This window comes from Dermacentor andersoni, chromosome 7, assembly GCF_023375885.2.
Source record: "Dermacentor andersoni chromosome 7, qqDerAnde1_hic_scaffold, whole genome shotgun sequence".
Classification (NCBI taxonomy): Eukaryota; Metazoa; Arthropoda; class Arachnida; order Ixodida; family Ixodidae; genus Dermacentor; species Dermacentor andersoni.
In genome coordinates, this window is record NC_092820.1 from 81,715,289 (window position 1) to 81,736,795 (window position 21,507).

The 21,507-nt window shown below is 48.6% G+C and overlaps 1 protein-coding gene across 2 annotated transcripts in view; it reads left to right on the forward strand.

Annotated features, from left to right (window-relative positions):
* Positions 1-21,507, forward strand: part of LOC126534797 (uncharacterized) — a 72,583-nt gene that overhangs the window by 50,740 nt on the left and 336 nt on the right. Inside the window, exons 2-7 of one of the 2 annotated variants that reach the window (XM_055072749.2) lie at positions 3,000-3,102; positions 4,287-4,455; positions 7,196-7,271; positions 10,305-10,507; positions 18,321-18,416; positions 19,457-19,514. In XM_055072749.2, coding sequence (XP_054928724.1) covers positions 3,000-3,102; positions 4,287-4,455; positions 7,196-7,271; positions 10,305-10,507; positions 18,321-18,416; positions 19,457-19,485 — 676 coding nt within the window. In that variant the 3' untranslated portion in view covers positions 19,486-19,514. The remainder of the gene's footprint in view (positions 1-2,999; positions 3,103-4,286; positions 4,456-7,195; positions 7,272-10,304; positions 10,508-18,320; positions 18,417-19,456; positions 19,515-21,507) is intronic. The other variant, XM_055072750.2, reaches the window with a different exon arrangement.

The window sequence follows — 21,507 nt, forward strand, 5'->3', positions numbered from 1 at the left end:
CATGACTTCGATGACTATCTTGCCAGCATTGCCGAGTTTCCTGACGTCAGTACCTTTAAATGTTAACGGCGTGATCCAACCTTGATGCCCATATTGGAGGCTGTCCGCACGTCAGGCCAGACCACGCTGTTCACGCTATGTGATGGCCAACTTTACAAAAAGAATTAATACGGTGGCGGTGTTTTGTTGCTCCTAGTCGTTCCCGAACGCCTGCGTACTGCGATTCTTCGCCCCATGCATGACGACGTCACATCGGATCACTTGGGCTTTGCTCGCACGCTTAATCGATTACGCTGGCACTTTTATTGGCCGATTTATGGAAGTACAAGAAAGTACATTACCAGTTTTGTCAACCAGTGGAACACCCTACATTTTACCATTTGAAATAAAGTGCATCGATGATTATGATAATCCCTAACGTGAATTTTGAGCGCAACTGTTCAGGTGTTTAAAGCGATAGCCTTAAGGCCCCCTTGTCGCAGAAAATCCAGCATCGGTGTCGACGTCTGCGCCGGCATTCGCGACGTTGTTCGCATAAAAAAAACATAATCCCGAACTCCGTATTCCGATCAGGCCCTCCGCGTCGCACCGAGGCGCTACTGAAATGAATTTCTGAAAGTAAAATACATCAGAAAGTTTGTAATGGACGACTTACACACAACCTCCAGACATGACAGCGTCGGACTGTAATTTGAATATACGAGGAACCATAATTCTGTTACCTGGACGCTCAAACACAAACCCCTTTTCCAGCTGCCGTTTGAGGCTTGTCTTAGTAGCAGCGACGCGCCCCGCTGGGTTCCTTTCAACACCATCCTGATCGAACGACAAAGCTCGCTTTCATGCATAGCGTTCGCCGCCAGTGTTGCCAGGATAGCATTACGCTTACATAAGCTACAGTTGTCGATAAGCGTGAGAAGCAGTCAGACATCTTTGAATGCTATGGCGTCCCGCTCTTAAAGGCAAAGCTTCAGCGTCCTGCACATTTTTCTATTTTTTTTAATTCGAGGTATATTGTGGCAAAGAATTTGATTCTGAACGACAGGATGGCCTCGGCGGTGGCACTGAGCCTCTGCTCGGGCAGCTTGTCTAGCAGCTGCGGCACACGAAGTATTTCGACCGGTTGATCTGCTCATTGCTCAGCAAGAAAGTGTGAACACGTGGACGCGTGGCGCGCGTGGTACGCGCTCCCTGGCGGCGGCGCCGCTGCAAGCGAAGCAGCACATGCGCAGCGTCTCCGTAGCCCACGCCAGCGCTTTGTTTCCGCGCTGGCCTCATGCCTGGTCGCCGCTGGCACTCCGCTTCTTCCACACCCTTTCTCCATACACTCCTCCGCTTTGCGCCTCCGTTCCTTTGCGCCTCCACCGCTTTGGACACGGTTTCGTCATCCACACTGAAGGAAAGCACAGCCATTGCACAGACAATTTGTCGTGCCGAAGAAGAGCGTCGGCTTGCTCGCCTACGGACACTCGCTTCACAAGTTTCAACGAAGGCACGTTATGGCGCCCAGCATATATGCTTGTCACTTTCGCTCCAGGCAAACACATTTTACTGTGGATACCTCTATGGAAGAAAGGCTTGTGTCGCAAGTTTATCTCAACCTAAAGCGGTCCCTTCGTGATACGCAACCGAAGTGACGTCAACTCTACGTCATAGCAAAACTGACGTCAAGTAATCGCCGGTCGCGTAAGACAAAGGCGTCCATGTGGCCCACCTGAAACGCTCCCATAACAGCGTTCCCGAAAGAAACACCAACAATCACGTGGTTCCCCAACTCGCTCGGCAAGCTTGGTCTTCGCCGGAGGAAGATGGTACGCTCTGCGGTGGAGCGGAAGAAGAGGAGATTGAAGAACTCTGCGCGGCACAGAGAGCAAATGACTGCCTGCGATCTCGTCTCTACGCGTGCTCAATCATCTTGTAAACGAACCCATCTCATCCGCAGCCCGCTATAATTCGTGCGCTCGTAAAAATTTCATAAATTAGCCACAAAAAGCAACGGTCGGGCTACAGAATACAACGTTGCACTTGCAGCTTCCTTGAATACATTTTATTGCACTACACTCTACGTAGTGCTCAGTGCACTATGCACTGCTGCCAGACGCACTATTGCTCCCCGCAAGAGCAGGATGCACTACGCTTGGTGCGGGCATTGTGCAAAATCGCGAGTGATGTTCAATTTGCAGCTCCTGTTGCTCGTTTAAATCAGAGCAGGTATTTAAAGAGTCGTTTTTTGGCAGCGTGCTTTCTGTGTTTCCTTCAACATGGATGAACGCGTTGTTACGACGAATCGTGATTTGTGTGTGAAACAACTTTATAGCAACGTGTCGACAAAAATGGGAAATTGTCTCACACTGTTACGAAGACAATTGTCGTTGTTGTCTAGACGTTAGCTCCAGTGACATTCCTTGCTCTACCGCTGTTAATCAACCTGTAATTGAGAGATGCTCGAAGTTTCACTAAGCTGCTTTTTAAAATAATTGTTGGTTTGAAGACACGCGCAGCGATATAGAAGTGGAGGTCAGGCAGTAAACTAATTTCATATCTATTTAGAAAAGAAATCCTGGCACTAGCACTGACTTCGAGATAACCGTCTCCAATATGGGTCACGAGATGCTGGGCGGCGTTCTACTTAGCCATATTCGCAATTATACGTGATCCAGACCATAACACGTGCTCCGGACCACAACGCAATGGCTACTTTGAGTGAGAGTTTCCTACGAGCGACTAGTGTCCATAAAAGAAGAAAAAAGAGAGAAGCTGTGTGCAGTATACATTAAAATGCAAGGTTGACTTTTCGGTTGACTGAACGCAGCGTTACGTGGGAGCTAACCTCGCACAATGTTACCGCCATTTCCAAGGTAGCGGGTCTCGTTTGTTCGACAACATTGAAGGACCATACGAGTGATCGTTGAGGACGAGTACTCGTCTTTCTATCGTGTAGTGGATTAAAGGATCCTACGAAGTGACCGCACGCAAGGGTGATCCCTTGATCTTCGCAGCTCCAAGGTACTGGGATCCTACAAGGACAGTATCGTGTACCTGAAGCTTCCAAAGAGGATCACGGAATACAAGTCATTTGGTATCTTCTGCAAGAAGTTCAAAGTGAGTGACACTTCGTCGTTTGGGCAGGGCACGGCCATGGGTGCAAGTTCGCTGAACACGTCGGACCTGATCTGAAGTACAAGTAAAGGGACTAGATATTATATGTAGGTGGGAATGGTTTCTCTCCTTTTTCTTTTTTTTTCTTTATGTGAGCCACAGTCTTGGGTTGTATTCGCAGAAGTGTTCACGGTTAGGAAAAGTAATTTAGTTCTGTGCCACTATTGACATTCGTGGTACATGTGGACTTGCCTTCTATAAGCGGCGCAAGTAGAGGCACAGACTTACCAGAAAGTGACGGGATAGTGAAGGTGTTCTATGCTAACATTGTTCAAAAAAGCAGATTGTGACTAACCGTTATGTTGGACATAATATAAACATAATCACGTGGTTGCACCTCTATCTGCCATATTGGACCATTACGTCATCATTGGCACCCGAATTTGGCCGCCATCTTCGCTTTCAGATTTCGAAACTATGCCGCCATCTTTGATTACGACGTCGTAATCACGTGGTTTCACTTCTAGAAGCCATATTAGATTATGACGTCATTATGGGCACCAAAATTTGTCCGCCACCTTGGATTATGACATCACATTCACGTGAGGTCACCAACCACCAATTGGGTTGCTATTGATTTACTATGGGGCCGCCATCTTGGATTTATCGGTTACCTCATCAATTGGCGACCATCTTGGATATATCATTGACGTCACCAATCAATCACCAATTGGGTTGCTATATCGATTTACTATGAGGGTCACCATCTTGAATTCCTCGGACCGAAAATTTCGCGCCGAAGGGACGTGGTAGCAGACCCCTAGAAATCGAGAAACGCGATGAGTAAAAGCTGATGATCTTAAAAGACAACTTGTTGCACGTGGGAACCGGGCCCATGTCTTCGATGCTACGTACGTGGCGCTGTACCGCTAAAATACTGCAGCAGTCATCAGTGCGTTCCCCTGGATATTTTTGTACGTGTACAAGATCTAACCTGGTACTGTTAACCAGCGCCGCTAGCAGCCCTGGCGGTGGAGACTCGACGGCCGTATTCGTCGTTCATCGCTGTTAACCGGCCGTGTCTCACTCTGCCTTTTCCTGGCTTGTGTATTAAGCTACCGCGAGCTGGCCTTTATCCACGAAGGAGTTTTGTTCCATCATTTAACTTTTCGACGCCTTATCCGCAGGCTGATTTCGGCAACGTCAAGCTTCCAGTAGGCTTCCAACTTCCAAAGGAACAAAGCATGGGCAAGCTTAACACCAAGCAGGCAAGCACGATGGCTACCGACGTCATCCTCAAGGACAGCGCCACCGTGCTGCTCAAGGATTTTGAGTACGACGGCAGCTGTACCGATTGTGAGTATAATGCATCGCTAAGGAGCCAACGGAAGCACTAGGTACAGTTAGAAAGGCAGGAGCGTAGGTTTGTGAGTTTAATTACAAAGCAACAATTATCTCTTGAGCCGGGTGATTTGTTCCAGCCATCGTACCAACTTTGCCGCTTCTGAAGCGAGATTCTTAGTCGACCACGTTCAGAACTGTAAACCTAGAGTAATGAACGGGAGGCTTGGGATTATATTCTGCTGCTCAGGGTTCCTCAACGCGCATTTATCCCCTCCCCCCTCCCCCCCCCTCCCCTAAAAAAGCAGGGGTAATCTAACTTGCATCATCGTGCTCGGCAGAAGTAGAATAGTCACTTGGTCCCAGGGAAACATATCTAGTAGCTATATAAATATCGACCCGGATTTTTAGGCTGCGTTATCTCCGGGATCGGCCCACGAATACGCGATACGCAAACGTGGTAACTCGCTAAGACAAGCTGCGTCTTTCAAATTAAAGACCTGTATGCCCCACTAAAGTTCCCGCATCCGTTTGCCACCATGTATTCGATATTGGCACCGTCCCCCATGGGGATCGTTTCCACTGCAATGCGGGTACCCTGCGCGAAGTCTGTTCAGTTACGGCTGTCTTTTCTCCTGCGATGTCGGTGCTTCGGGCAGAGAAAGTGTCTTGGGAGCTTCGGAAAAGCACCACGGACGAAGTGTCCTGGGAGGAGAGTTCGAGCGCCCACGTACTACAAGTATGACCGAACAACATAGCGCTTAATGAATGTATCGGTGGAAAGGAACGCGAAAACGCCTTCCCGCTTCGTGGTTGCGACCCGAGCAACGCGGAGAACCCGCTGAACATTTCAAAGCCGCAGTTTGGCCATGGTACGGAAGATGTCGGAATAGGGGAATTAAGGTTAGTTCTCACTAATAGGTTTTTTTTTTTAAAGCGAAGCTTTCTTTGCCTCTTCCTTCGACTTCTCCTGTGATGCTCCTGCTGTCTTCCACGCCGCGCCGAGGTTTGGTGGTTTAGAGTGCGTATGTACATAGAAGAAGCGTGGCGACGCGAGAAAATCGTTTGGACCTTTGCATCACGTCGCATGTGCACAATGCCTTGGCGGTGCCACATTAGCCGCTTGACTGCTGTAATAATCCATGACCCTGTGCAAGAGCATTGCAGAAACTGCAGTTTGAACTTTTCTGCTAAAGCTAAAGTCCTGAAGAAAGGTAAATATAATGGTAGAGAAGGGGCAGGTAGAAGGGGGAGGCAGAGAATGCATAGAACCGGCGAAGTTGCGAGACGAGTGGATAGCAGTCTTGCCGCTCTGCACGCGCAATTCCCATGCAGGGAAAGGGGGAGGGGGGAGGGGGAGGGAAAGGGCGACATGGAAAGGCAAGGAAACGCTACTACTATAGACATGACAGCGATTGTGGGCAAACTGAAAGTATATGGTACTGTGAGTTTCTGGTACTAAAAAAAAGGCACCATGCAAATTCGTCAACCGGACAAATGACGCAGGTTGTGCAGACGCAGAGCCGCATTAAAGCGTAACGTATGGTGTAGGCGGCACTGCGCCAGCAGTCCTACGTCAAATGTACACTTCTGTGCCCGCCGTGGTAGCTTTGCGGCTATAGCATTGCTTCACATCGTGGGTACGATTCCGAATGCGGCAGCTGTATTCAAACGGGAGTGAAATACAAAACCGCTTGTACGCTTAGATTTAGGTGCACGTTAAAGAACACCAGGTTGTCAAAGTTAATCCGTAGTCCGCCACTGTGACGTGCCTCATGATCCGAGTGCTGTTTTGGCACGTACAGACCCATGATCGAATCCAAGTTTAATATTTCTGCCGTGATGCGATGTGCCATGTGAGGCAATGCCAACGCTCAAGCCTCTCAGAGGCTATGAAATGGGGCGCACAACAACGCCTCGAGTAAACACCTCTCCCTGTGTGTTCTGTGTACTGCGCAGACAAACTGCAGGGGTGCACGCAATGTAACGTTCAAAATCAACTCACTACTACCGTGTTGGACTAAGCGTCGAAGAAATTAAACATTCACCGCCAACATCCTTGCCAATTATCGTCAATCCAAGCAAACAGCGCAGAGTGTTTCGCTTACGTCGATTCTCGCAGTGTGTGGGATTCGCATAAATTTTTTTTAACGACCGCGTACATGGCCAGTACACAAACGTATTCCGCCACCGTTGAAACGTTATCGCCACGGCTTCGAATTAAATCAGCCACTTCGGGTTCACCACCAGCGCTATTGCAAGTGAACATTAAATTGGCTGATTGATTACGAGGCACGCCGTAATGGAATAATTTTGACCATTTGGGGGTTTATAACGGGCTCCTAAATCATATTACACTAGCGCTTCTTTTTTTATTTCTTTGCATCATGCCGCCCCCATCAAAATGAGGCCACCGTGGCTAGGATTTGAAACCGCGGTGCCGTTCGTAGCATTGCAAATACGTGGCCGCTACAAGCCACCGCGGCGGGTGACATCAGCTGATACCTCGCGAATTAGCCTCCGTTAGGCAATGTAGTTTCATTGTTTTCATTGTTTCATATATTAACTTTTTGGACAATGTTATTGGGTGTTACAGGTGCACTTGCGGAATGCACTTTAATAACGTTTCTCAACACACGTTTTGGGTTCAGTCGAGAGGCAGGAGGGAGGAGGCGCTTAGCGCGTACAGTGACAGGTACAGAACGCGCCTCTCTTTTCCATTTTCTTTATTTTTCTTTCACTTGTTATCTCTCAGCGGCGTTCTTCGTGGCGGCTCCAACTTCACAGGCCAAGCCGGAGGAGCTGACGCGCCTCACTTACGGCAACGGAAAGTACGTGAATCTGTGGCTCCTTATCTTCTTATATTTTTTTTTTGTTTACACTATACTGCAGACCTCATGTGGTCCAAGCAGGAAGGGCCAAACTAAAAGATGCGATATTCGGAACGCCAAGAAACAGCAGTGCAGGGATGATCACTGACAGCAGACAGGCAAAGTGTGGAGAGCGTGAATAGAAGGAGACAATTATACAACGTTGGCAACGGCATTTCTATATTTTTTTTTCATCTTCAAACACTTCTATTAGTGAATTTCATTTCGCGATTGTTCGCGGGAAATACGAATATTTATATAGGTTTGTCCGGAAAAAGTAGTCACATACTTAGGTGTACTTATGTTTGTGGTGGGCTTTCTGTATAACCGAGTGCCTGACCTAAAGGTCGCACTCATACGGGGCGCATCGTCGTGTACAACGAATGCTTAAAGCCCAATTGCAAGGAAATGCAGGACCGCGTGCAAGGCCTCGTTTACGATAGCGTAGATATACATCAGACTTTATCAGAAAAAAAAAAAGTTTACGTTTGAAATGCGAGCGGATTACGGGACAAAAAATCTCGCAGCCATAGCCGCCTTTCTTTTTTTAAATGCGAAACTGATAAGACCATTCTATTTTGCAATGATTATTATTAATGTTTAGGAATTATTGCGGAAATACGTGTTCATTGTTTAATATCCGTGCCACACTGCCACAGAAATTACATTCATTCAGTAATACCTTGAGTTCCCTAATGCCTCCTTTTTTTAGGCGGGACTGCAACACGTCGAAATTTGATTACATTTGACATGACGACATCGATCACAGTGTCTCTTGAAGTGAGCAGTTTGAAGGCATAAAATAAAAATAAATACGCAGTTACTAGTTTAATCTTCCTTCATGAGTAGTGAAATGAAAAAAAATGCAAGCATACTATGGTGTCGTTAGCTTGAGTTTGTTGCTGTATTTTACGAAGTTTCGACCGACCACAGCAACTTCCGTCACTGCGTACCGAACCCGAACACTAAAATCAAAATGGCACCCGCCGAAGTTCGTTCCAACGCCGGCCTGAGAAAGTTCGCCGAGATAGAAAATTTTGAAAAATGAGGGAGGAATTATTCAACGACTAGCCGCCAGGGCTGTCGTTAACCGCTTCAGGCGCCGAGGTTCTCCGTCTGGGATACTTCCCTCAGCAACTTCAGACTCCTTGAAGGATAAACTAAACCAACTAGACTTAACTTATGCCATTCACTATGCTTTGCAAAGTGGGTTATAAGACTGGAAGAGTATTCGAAATAAGCAAAGGAGGGTGAATCCGGTTATTTCTCGCAAAAATTGTTACAGATATTCCTTCTTTCCAGGAGCCGTATATGGTCGGAATTCCCTGCCTCACAATTCAATATTGCTTGGTACAGCGCTGTAGCTCATGTGACTTTCTTTTCTAGTCTTTTTGATTATCCTTTTGCCTTGTACATTCTCGTAAACATTTGAGCTGTTCTAATTGCGTACTTCATTGAGATTTTGTGACAGCGTCTGTTCCTATGTAGATGTTCATCCTATCCTGCTCAGACCCATCGTCTTTCGCTTGACCAAATAAATAAATAAATAAATAAATAAATAAATAAATAAATAAATAAATAAATAAATAAATAAATAAATAAATAAATAAATAAATAAATAAATAAATAAATAAAAAATAAATAAATAAATAAATAAATAAATAAATAATCACCTTCCTTAGATCGTGCATTAAATGCCTTCAATGTTTTACGCAAATGGAAAAAGTGGTTTACACGTTGCACTTAAACTATAACCCCGTACTGAAATCAGCACAATTTTTTAATGGGATCTTTTTAGGGTGCATGATAAAATGTAATTATATTGCATCTGACTTGGAAGAACGTCAATATTTATTCATTGTTTTTATTTATCTTCAGATTGTGCAAATTCATGAAGACGTTATTATAGCAAGCAGAAGCCCAGTAGTTGGTGTTGGGAACAACAAAGCAAACATAAATCCACAAGTGCATAATTTCAAGAGTGTCAATGAAAAGGTCTTTCAACAGCATGGTAGTTCTTTAAAGGCACGGGAAAAAAATCTGGAAAGGAAATTTGGTTCTTCATGGGTTATCACGACAAACAGATAAAAAAAAAGTAAATGCTTCAAATATTTGGGTTGAGAGAGTTTTAATTTGTTATTCACAGATATATAACATATCCCAGATAAACACGTATATTGGTACTAGTGTCCATGCTCCACCGCTTCACAATAAGATAAGTCAGTGTCGTTAGAGAAGCACAAATGAAAAAAAAATGGGTTTAGTTATATATTTTATGAATGGAACGTGAAGGACACAGCAAAGAAACACTTTATGTGACCTCTGCAAAAACTGACATTGTCCAAGTGCGACTACACAGACCCAGCGTGCAATGAAGCCAAGGAACGCATATGGGTAATTAGCGATTGTTGAAATTGAAACGTAGAAAATAATGAGCAAGAAAGGGAAACTTAAAGCAGACGAGAAGATAGCTTGTCGCCCGTGGGCTCCGAACCCGCAACATCCGCTACCCGTGCGCTGCACTACAGATTGTGCTACGGCGACGGCCATCAATCCAGCCTCTATCTTGGGTATTTCTGTGTGGCAGCTCAAGCCCTGGTAGCGTTATCCAGCAGCATCATTGCGTGTTGGCTTTATATGGTCGTGATTAATAAAAATCGAGCCCCTCTGTTCGCTTATTTTCAGGTATTTGAGGTAAACTGCGAACGTATGTGCTTGATTTGCGCACTTTAAACGAGAAACGCGTACGTTTTACAAAAATGTATTTTATTTTCGGGAGTCACACTTCTTGACGTGAGTATCGATTTCGGCGAGGCGCTTCCGATACGGGTGGAATGAAAACTATGAGAATAATAATAGCGGTTGTTTGCTGAGAGATTTCGGCGAACGGCTAAAAGCATCCCATCTCGGCGTAACTCTTCCCGATGCAGTACAATCGTGCTGCAGTATTGTTTCAGAGCCATCCACGCCTATAGCGATTTTGCGCATGCGCAGAACGTCCGCGCTGGAGCGCTACGATAAGGTGGACGTGAACGTCACGCTTCCCGAGGGCCACCACTGGAACGAGTTCGAATGGTTCGCGGTGTACTGCGTCAGCAAGAAGGAGAGCCTCGCCGACATCACCGTCAACAAGGTTTTGGCTGAAAGCGTGCCCGTTCACAACCCAAAGACTATGATCAAAGTGACAGGCAGTCCAGGTAAATTCAGCTATCTATAGGGGACAGACGCTTGCGGGTGTGGTACGTGGCGATGTACGTTCGTGCCGCAGGTTTGTAAAGATGAGACGTCGGCCTGACTACACTGCATTAGCAATGGCCGCGTGCTCTCTCTTTCTTTCTCTCCCCAGCACTCCTTGTTCGACACGTTAAGAGGAGGAAGAATCGGAGCAGATAAATGACAAGGACAGTGACGCATGGCACTGTCCTGCATATGCTTGCCTTCGATGGGCAGTGAACCTTTCTTCTTCGTTACAAACCAACTTGTTCTAGGAAACGTCTTGATCTGTCTGTTCCACCAGTGTGTGCCAGCCGTAATGCACCGAATGGCTTGTGACGTGGTCGTTGTGGTTGTACCGTTTGAAGGCCTAATTCCGGGCTTCAGCCGCACGATATATAGACAGTTACGGTGCACTCAGAAAGCCTTCGTTTTCTCTGCACACCCAATATCTCTCTTTTTTCGTCCCCGATGCCGTCATTACAGCCGTCACTGCGGACGCAGAAACATAAAGGGCGTCCTGTTTGAGAAAAAGAAGAACAAAAAACCTAAGGTTTGTCACACAGGATGCCCTTGAAGGGTGATTTAAGGATATTGTGGCGTCTGACTAAGGTTGGGGCACGTTTGTGCTTGGACCGAAACCGTGGTGTGAGGAGACATCATCGCTAAACGGTGGGCACAAAATTGACGCCATCCTGGCAGAGCATTCGACAGTGACAGCGAAAGCACGTAAGAAGAAGGGGGCCACTGAATCAGCATAGCCTGTTTCACGCGCACAGCGGCCGCCTGGCATACCGCTAAGCATCTGCCGTGGGAGTGTTCCGGATACAGAGATCTCCGACAGAGAGACCTGAGAACAGATGTGACCTCCTTTCAAGATTGGGTCTCTCCAAACAACGAATGTCGAGCCCGAGACACGCTGCTTTCCCTCTGGGGATTGTCGCGTGTGATCCCTTTCACCGATCCCACCTCTCTTAGGCGGAAGAGCCATCGCGTCTGCAATAAAGACGCTTCTGAGAAGAGGTTTATTGGCGGCTCCTAATGCAATTCCTTGGATTCCAAGGGAAGGGAAGCGTAGCAGGGGGCGGCAGGAAGTTAGGTGGGCGAATGAGATCAACAAGTTTGCAGGGACGACATGGCCACGATTAGTACATGACCGGGGTTGTTGAAGTATGGGGGAGGCCTTTGCCCTGCAGTGGGCGTAACCAGGCTGCTGGTGCTGGTGCTGCTGCTGCTGCTGCTGCTGCTGCTGATGATGATGATGAATGCAAAGGCACAGCGACAGGGAACGGCGAGACAGCCCGAAGCACTGTCCAAAAAGACGCCAGCAGTCAACAGCGCGAGCCGAGCCGAGCGGCGCGTTGGCGATGCGGCTGTGCCGCGAGACGCGTCTTCTTCTTCACAATCTCCCCCCCCCCCCTCCTGGCGCCTTAAGGATTGGGAGGCAGAGGGTCGTGGTAGGGCTTGAGACGCGAGACGTGTGCAATATCACGTCCACGCTGGCGCAAGTCGTCAGGTAGTTACAGTGGCTCAATGAGAAAGTTCACCGGGGATGTTCGCTCCAAGACTCGGTAAGGACCTTCGAATTTTGGGACGAGTTTCGAGGAAAGCCCCTGCGTTTGGAAAGGGACAGACAGCCACACAAGAACGCCTGGAGCGTAGGTGGTGTTTGGAAGCGAGTCGGTGCGGTTTTCTTTCTGGCGCTGCTGCTGCTCTGCCGTAAAGGAGCGCGCTAGCTGGCGGCATTCTTCGGCTTGTCGGGCGACGTTGGACACAGGTAGACACTCGGAGACGTCAGGATGGTATGAAAGGAGCGTGTCGATGGTATGTGTAGGCTCGCGGCAATACAGGAGGAAGAAAGGTGAAAATCCCGCATTCGCCTGGATCGCGGTGTTGTACGTGCACGTGATGAATGGAAGGATGCGGTCCCAGTTACCATGATCAGGTGCCACGTACATCGAGAGCATATCACCAAGTGTGCGGTTCAATCGCTCTGTGAGCCCGTTAGTCAGGGGATGGCATGGCGTGCTTATTCGATGATTAATATGGCATTCAGAAAGCAAACTTTCGACGACTTCGTAGAGGAAGGCGCGACCTCGATTGCTAAGGAGTTCTCGAGGTGCGCCGTGTCGAAGCACGAAGCGATGTAGGACGAAAGAGGCTACATCTCGCGCTGTAGCACTTGGTAAAGTAGCAGTTTCGGCGTAGCGCGTCAAATGGTCAACAGCAACTATGATCCACCGATTGCCGTCTGGCGTCATAGGAAGCGGGCCGTATAGATCGATGGCCACCCGATCGAAGGGTGTGGCATCGCACGGGAGCCACTGCAAAGCACCGGACGGGTCTAAAAGCGGCGATTTGCGGCGTTGACAGTCAAGATAGCACCGAACAAACTTTTGTGCAAAATTGTATATGCCGCGTCAGTAGTAGCGGTGGCGAATTCGTTCGTACTTCTTGAAGACTCCGGCGTGGCCACACTGCGGATCGTTGTGGAAAGAGGCCCATATTTGTGACCTTAAGCTGCGGGGAGTCACCAGAACCCACCGACGGCCTTCAGGAGTGTAATTGCGTCGGTGGAGCAGCTGGTCACGAATGGCGAGATCAACTGCTTGGCGTCGGAGGGTTCGGGATACAGGGATCGTCGATGATCTAGATAGATAGTCGAAAAGAGAAGTGATTCTTGGGTCACGACGTGTTGCGGTGGCAAAGAAGTCCATGTTGAGAGATGACAGGGAGTGGACGGAAGTTGTTCCGCAGGCCAGGTCTGGAGGTAAAGGTGAACGAGACAGGGCGTCGGCGTCTTAGTGTGTGCGTCCGCTGCGGCATACGACGCGAATAGCGTACTCGTGGATGCGTAGGGCCCAATGGGCTAGGCGGCCAGTGGGATATTTCAAGTTGGCGAGCCAACAAAGCGCGTGGTGGTCTGTGACCAAGTCGAATGGGCGCCCGTACAGGTATGGTTGGACCTTGCCAAGTGCCCATACTAAGGCCAAGCACTCTTTTTCGGTCACGCTGTAATTGGCCTCAGGCTTCGTCAGCGTGCGACTCGCATAGGTGACTATGTATTCGGGGTAGCCGGGCTGTCGTTGGGCGAGGACGGCACCGATACCGACCCCGCTGGTATCTGTATGTACCTCAGTTGCAGCTGACGGGTCGAAACGGCGAAGAATAAGTGGGGAGGTGAGAAGACCACGCAGCGTAGCAAAGGCGGAGTAACATGCCGGGGACCAGGAGGAGAGGGCGACGCCACCGCGTAGAAGCTGAGTCAATGGTGCCATGATCGATGCGAAATTGCGAACAAAGCGTCGGAAATATTAGCATAGGCCCACAAACCTTCGAAGTTCTTTGATGGTCTGAGGCTTCGGAAACTCAGCGACTACTCGAAGTTTTGCAGGATCGAGTAGAACGCCGTGCTTGGACACAACATGGCCTAAAATAGTGAGCTCTCGCGCGGCGAAGCCGCACTTCTTGAGGTTGAGTTGGAGGCCAGCGTTGGTTAGACAGGTCAAAACATGTCTGAGGCGCAGCAGGTGAGTCAGAAAATCAGGCGAGAAAACCACGACATCGTCGAGGTAACACAGACATATAGACCACTTGAGGCCACGCAGAGTGTTGTCCATGACTCGTTCAAAGATGGCAGATGCGTTACAAAGCCCGAAAGGCATCACGTTAAATTCATATAAGCCGTCAGGCGTAATGGATGCGGTTTTCTGGAAATCGGCCACAGCCATCGGGACCTGCCAGTACCCTGAACGCTAGTCAAGGTACGAGAAGAATTTTGCTCCCTGAAGACTGTCGAGGGCGTCATCGATGCGCGGCAAAGGATAGACGTCCTTGCGCGTTACCTTATTTAACCAACAGTAGTCGACGAAAAAGTGAATAGACCCGTCCTTCTTGCGAATGAGAATGACAGGAGATGCCCAGGGACTGTGCGAAGGTTGAATAACGTCACGGTGCAGCATATCTTCGACTTAGGTGGTAATGACACGGCGCTCTTCGGCAGAGACGCGGTACGGTCGTTGACATAACGGCTGATATGAACCGGTGTCAATGTAGTGCTGTACTTTCGACATGCGGCCCAGGTGAGGTTGTGAAACGTCGAATGAACTTCTAAAGTGGTGCAGGAGATCAAAAAGGTCGGCGCGTTTGGCAGGTGTGAGGGTATCGGCGATGGCACTCGAGAACGAATCCCTGGATGTCTCCTCAAGCGCGGAAATCTAAGATGGTTGGCCGGAGTCGACATCAAGAGAGTCTCCGGGGACGTCAACCAAAGACGAAGAGTCGAGAAGTGCCACGAAGCCAAGGCATTCACCAACGAGCAACGTAATAGGCGCACACAGGGGATTGTAAAAGTATATATTGCTGCAGCAGCTACCGGCCATGTCAATCGTTGCGGAGGGTAGTGGGAGATATTTATGGCTCATGAAGACGTCGGACGGTGTGAAGAGGACCGTTGCATCAGTGATGGCATCGCAAGAGACGGGTACGAGGGCGAAGGAGCCTGGTGGAATATCTATGTCCTCGCGCACGGTATGTTTAGAAGGGCGGTCACAATATTCGTCCAAGGGTGCGTCACAAGGGGAAAATTCAACTTCGGCGCGTACGCAGTTGAACACGGCTTTATGACGGGATAAGAAGTCCCATCCGAGGATGACGTCATGCGAGCAGACGGGAAGAACAATACACTCGACGATGTAAACAATGCCGTGAATAAGCACACGTACAGTACAGGCTGCGTGCGGAGTGACTTGCTGCGCGCTTGCCGTACGAAGCGATAGTCTAGAAAGTGGCGTGGTCACCTTGCACAGCGAACGGCACAGTTTGGCGGCTATCACAGAAACGGCTGCGCCGTTATCCACAAGAGGGAATGCAGGAACACCTTCTACACAAATTGCAACCACGTTAGCAGGACAGGCGCGAGGAATTAGACAGTTCGAATGGGGCGCAGTTCTTGCCTCTTGAACTGCGACGTTCAGTTTTCCTGGTCAGGTGGTGCGGGTCGCCGACGCATTGGGGAGAGCGAACGTCGGCGAGGGGTTGACTAGCGACGCGAAGGAAATTCTGGGAGGCACGAGCATACGGTTGGGGGGAAAGAGCGGCGTATTGGCGAAAGGGCTGGCTGTCGTACTGGAAGGGCCGAGAGGCGTCGTCGAACGCTCGAGGGCGACGGCGGCAATATCGGGCGACGTGTCCGGGAGTGCAGCAAGAATAACAGATCGGACGATTGTCAGGCGTCCTCCAAGGAATAACCCTCGGTGCAGTCTAAGGTGCAGCATGGACTTCCGGTGGCACCGGTTGGGACTGGGTCGCGAAAGACGCTGGCGGAGGCCTGCGTACTGCCTGCGCGTACGTAAGGCGCGGCCACAGGCAGGACTGGCTGCGCATAGGTGAGAGGCGTGGCGACAGACCGCACTGCCAGCGCAGAGTTGAGAGTCGCGGCTGCAGGAGGCTGATGGTGTGTGGAAGGGACAACTTGAGCGACCTCTTCGGAAACGAGACTGCTGGGTGTGCTTCGAAGACGGGAGGTGGGCTCCTGAGTGAAGGGGACTAAAGAAAGTTGGCGGGCAACCTCCTCACGCACGAAGTCCTTGACCCGCTGAAAGAATGAGGATGGGTCGTACATGATGTCAAGGATCACCAACGAGCCGTCGCTTCCCAGAGCACGACGAGTCGATGCGCGTTGCTTCCTTAACTCATCGTAACTTTGCCATAAGCTGACGACTTCGGACACAGTGCGCGGATTCCTGGCTAGGAGCATCTGGAATGCGCCGTCATCGATGCCTTTCAGTATAGGGTGAATTCGCTCAGCTTCGGGCATTGCGCCGTTGACTCGTTTACAAAGGTCCATGACGTCTTCGGTGTAGCTCGTGAATGTTTCTGCCGCCTGCTGTGCTCGGGCGCGCAAGCGTTGTTCAGCGCGCGGTTTGCGAACACCGGGTCGGCCGAACACTTCCGTAAAGGTTGTCTTGAAAACTGACCATGTGGGTACGTCACTTTCGTGGTTGTGAAACCGGAGTTGGGCAACACCAGCCAGATAAAAGATGACGTGGGTTAACTTCGCTGGATAATCCCACTTGTGCTCGCTCACGCGTTCATATGACTCAAACCAGTCTTCTACGTCTTCGTCGTCTGCACCGCTGAAGATCTTGGGGGCCCCATTGTCCGTGGCACGCCGGTGCAGGTGGCGGACTGTGGCGTCGGCGCCGTTTGGGATGAGCTGTCGGTCATGGCGGGCGGTAGCGTTCTTGATCGCAGCTCCATGGTTTCAAGCGACGGGGTTTGAGTCCCAGCACCTCCACCAATTAAGAATAGGTTTACTGGCGGCTCTTAATGCAAAGGCACAGCGACCGGTAACGCCGAGACAGCCCGAAGCACTGTCCAAAAAGACGCCAGCAATCAACAGCGCGAGCCGAGTCGAGCCGCGCGTTGGCGATGCGGCTTTGCCGTGAGACGCATCTTCTTCTTCCCACTTCGTTCATTCACGGTGAATGAGCCAAAATTAACCACCTGCACTACCACCGCAGATGGTCCTGGTTAACGACTATGTTCCCTGCGAATTAAGGCATGCACTGAAACAAGAAGCGCGGCGTAAATGTCCTCACTGCAACAAACATACGCTTTCAAGTGCATCCTTCCTTTAATCAAGCGAATAGCCTTGAAGAAGCCGATGAGGATAGCTATAGGGGCTTGTTCGTACAGCACATCTTATTTTGTGGTAGCGCAAGCTGAACAAGGACAACAGAAAGGCGCATCTGACACATACAGCACATCAGCGCTGTATGTGTGAGATGTGCCTTTGTCTTGTCCTTGTTCAGCTTGCGCGACAACAAAAGAAAACTTGAAGAAGCATTCTTATATTCCCGTACGTTCATCATCAATGTTTTCTACACAACTTTTTCCACGCGGTTTGCCCCGAACTATTGTATGAGCACGTCATGTAGTTACAGCACGCGGCCATTGTCGTCCTGCATCCTGCGATGTCTGTCTGGTTTATGTAGGGTTTTCTTCCATGCAGCTACCTCACCGTTTCATTAGATATATTAAGCAACTTGCATTTTAAGAAACCGATAGCGAATAGTCCCGAGTGTAGGCATCTAAGTTATTCATGGACTATAGATATCAGTACAGGGGAGTATTCTGTATGAGTCCACCTAGTCGACTGTCCATTTCGGCCGCTGCTGATTGGATGCAGCCATCCGAGCGAGCAGGAGACGAGCGGCCCGAGCCAATCAGCAGCTGCCGAAATGGACTCCTATAGAATACTTTTACAGAACGGCCTTTTCGGCGTCATTCACTTGTAAGAAAAGAGAGAGAAAAAAAAGTTATGTTCCGTTCTAAAATTAATACGTAAAAAAGGGTGTAATCACAGACAGTACAATGTTTGATATGCGCCCGTTTTATTACCGCGCCTGCGGCCAAATGGAAACTGGCACGCGCGCACGCCAATGATCATCATCATCATCATCATCATCATCATCATCATCATCACTGACTTAGGCATCGCACTTCTCTCAATGTACTGCTTGCTCTATTCACCATTGTATACCTCGAGAAATGTTAAACATCACTTCCGCTCTCGTGAGCTCAGTGCGTCGACTGCTCACAGCGTGCACGAACAGTGTGAATGAACTGCCATTTGCATTTCGGCCTAGCTTGTGAAATAACGCTGCAAGGGCATAATCATTGCACGACATTAAAGTTGTAACATGTGCAGGATCGTTTCGACTGTTTGTGGCCGTGCACACTGCAGAATAGTTGAACTGACCGGATATATAGCCAGACCATGCTTTGTTGCAGATGTCGGTTCGCTGCCGGCTCCACTGTCGGCGTTGTCACTGTTCACTTGGAGCGTGGCCGCAATGGTGGCGGCTATCGTCGTTCGCCAGTGCTTCGGTGAGCTCTTTCCATCCCTCTCTTCATCTCCCGGGGTGCCTATGATGACATATTCATTACAGTTATTACAGTTATTGCACGTAATATGTGACCTGACTGCGTGGCTCAAAGTCTGACTGCAACAAAATTAAGCTTTGGAGAAATGTTTTTGAATCGATCCCTATATACGACAAAAGCAATCTTGGAAAAGCTACAGTGCTGGAAAGTGTCTATTTCTTATTCATTGGCAGCCTTTAGATAGCGTCTAATGAGACGGTGCGCGCTCCTGGTGGCTACCGGATATGCTAGATATTTCACCACGCCGAGGCAAGATGTATTGGAGGAATCGGAGGTATTTCCGAGGAGCCGTGCGTTCTGAGTCGTGGGTCACTTCCGCCGTGTGGTAATGGCGGAGAGCTTCATTTTCTGTTTCAGTGTTCAGAATGTAGACTTTTGCAAGCCTTTCGCGGCATGCACTGGATAGCAGTAGTTGGGGCCGCTCTTCAGGACCGGGTTTTGCTGTCGGGAATGGTGAACTGTCTGCTCAATAAGGTGAAAACGAATTATCCGGGGAAATTAAACCATGTAATCGAGACATTGGCGCTTGTTCTGCCTGCCCACCCGTGTTTGGGTTTGTCTCTTCTTTTTGCGCTACCGTCTATTGCAAGTATGCCTGACACACTAGGTGATGAAAAAAATCTTACTAGTTCTTCACAGTTTGCTGTAGTCAGTACGGAGAAGGAACCTCACTTACGAGAGGCTTGTTGTAATTGAGGAAAAACATGCGACTGCAAGCAAACTAACCCATGAAATGTAAGCCATAAACGGTAAGCTAACTATAGCACATATAATGTGGTTACATACAATATAACACAGTCTGCGACATGTCATACTCGTACTTGCGGAACGTTGCATTCGCTGGGTGGGAGTCACGTCACAATAACTTGTTGTTCGGCCAGGCTGGCGTAGGATGCGTGAAATATCACGTGGACATATCTGTGCAAACTCAGGAGTGGGTACGCATGTAGTCACTAAGTCCGAGACTTCTTTTTCCATTTCAGATGGCTACGATCCCGTCAAGAGCTGGTGACGACGGCTGCTAATTATGTGCAGATATAGGTAATGTTGCGGCCGCCAACACTTTCTATGGAGAAGTGCTTATATGTTGATCTTAAGTGAATGTGTAATAATGCAAACAGAAAAAGAATGGATATATATATATATATATATATATATATATATATATATATATATATATATATATATATAACGAGGAAAGTGGATGAGGCAATGGCGACGCGGTAGCTCAATAGGTGGAGCATAGCACGCGCGATGCGAAGGTTGTGGGATCGTTCCCCACCTGCGGCAAGTTGTTTTTTCATCCACTTTCGTTTCCCTTATTTATCGCTTCCTTATTTTATTTATTAAGCACAAGTAATTTCCCCTATGTTGTCCTCGGTGTCAATGTTTGTTGGCTTCTTATGATATGACAAATAAAAATCGGGCCCCTCGGTTAACCCCCTTTTTTCTCGTTTATTACATAACGAGGGGTCCCGAATCCGGCAACATTGATTGAGGTAACATTGATTGAGGCAACATTGAGGTAGCATGTGTGGGTTTATTGACCGGTTGCCTTCACCTACAAAGATCACGTTCTCGTGACGCCTGCAGCAGAAAGTATGTTCCACCTCCGCCGCCAAGGTCTGTGAGTGGTGGCACTGGCCAACATTCCCAGGGTTCTACTAGGAAACATGAGCACCCAAGAAATTGGATGGGGAAACGGCGCCGCTATAGATCAATTGGTAGAGCATCGCACGCGAAATGCGAAAGTTCACCTACGGAAGTTTCTTCCATCCACTTTCATTTCCATTAATTGATCGTTTCTTTATTTCATTTATTAAGCACAAGTAATTTCCCCTGTGTTTTCCTCGGTGTCAATGTTTGTTGGCTTCTTATGATATGACTAATAAAAATCGGGCCCCTCGGTTAACCCCCCATCTTCTCATTTATTACATAAGGAGTGTCTCGAATCCGGCAACATTGAAGCAGGGGCCCTACAACGTAAAACTACTCCAATATGTTTTTATTCCAATTTCCTCACGTCAAAATGGCGTTACCGCTGACGCAAGCAGCCTGCGGTAACCCGCAGCGTTCTCTGAACAGACCAATCGAACGCTGTCCTCGTTTATAGGAGGTCACTTTTCTTTGATTTAAAAACGAATAACATTGCCTACATTGAGCGGTTTTTATTATCTCATTGACTGACGAAGGGCGAGGAGCACGGTCAAGTGGAGAGGGTTTAGATGGGGCCGAGCCAGCGCAGTGAAAATGGCTACGGAAGGCTAAGAATGCTGCTAAAACAGATCCTCACCAAAGAACAGTTGGCAGGGCGATGTCGTATACGTCCCGAAAGGACTCGATAATGTTGCACTGCCAAGAAAAAGGTTTTATTACACGCAAATAATTCCATGCTCTCCGGTAGGTGCGAGTAGTCAGTGCCTGAGCGATCGGCGGGCAGCCATCTTCTATTGCTTTCGGAACGAGGCAGTCTTCGGCTATTCAGAAAAAACGCAGTTTTGTTCGGCATATTAATGCATCTTTAACGCGTACACGTCACTTTCACGCGGTGAGTTTTCGCGGTTTTATGACGCTGTGTGACAGACAGGCGAAGTGGGCGCAGCCCGAAGACATTTGGCCAATAAATAGCACAGGGATAATGGCAAAGAAAGCGCCAAATTAGAAATAATTCTTTTTCTTTTGTTTGCTCTAATCATGCACAATCAGTGTGTACACGTCACATTAGGTGGGGAGCTATCGCGCTTTTCGTGATGTCGCGTGACAGACAGATGAATTGGGCGCAGCCCGAAAGCTTTTGACAATAAGCCCAGATAGGCTAACGGCAGAAAAAGAAGCGTCGAATTAAAAATAATTATTTTTCGTTTGTTCACTCTAATCACATGGGGAGCTATGGCGCTTTTCGTGACGTCGCGTGACAGACAGGCGAAGTCGGGGTGGCCTGAAAATCTTTTGAACAATCGCGAAGCGCTGATTGCTTAATTTGAATAGAAAATTTTGGAATAGCTTTGCGTTATAGCGCTCTGGGTTTGCTTCA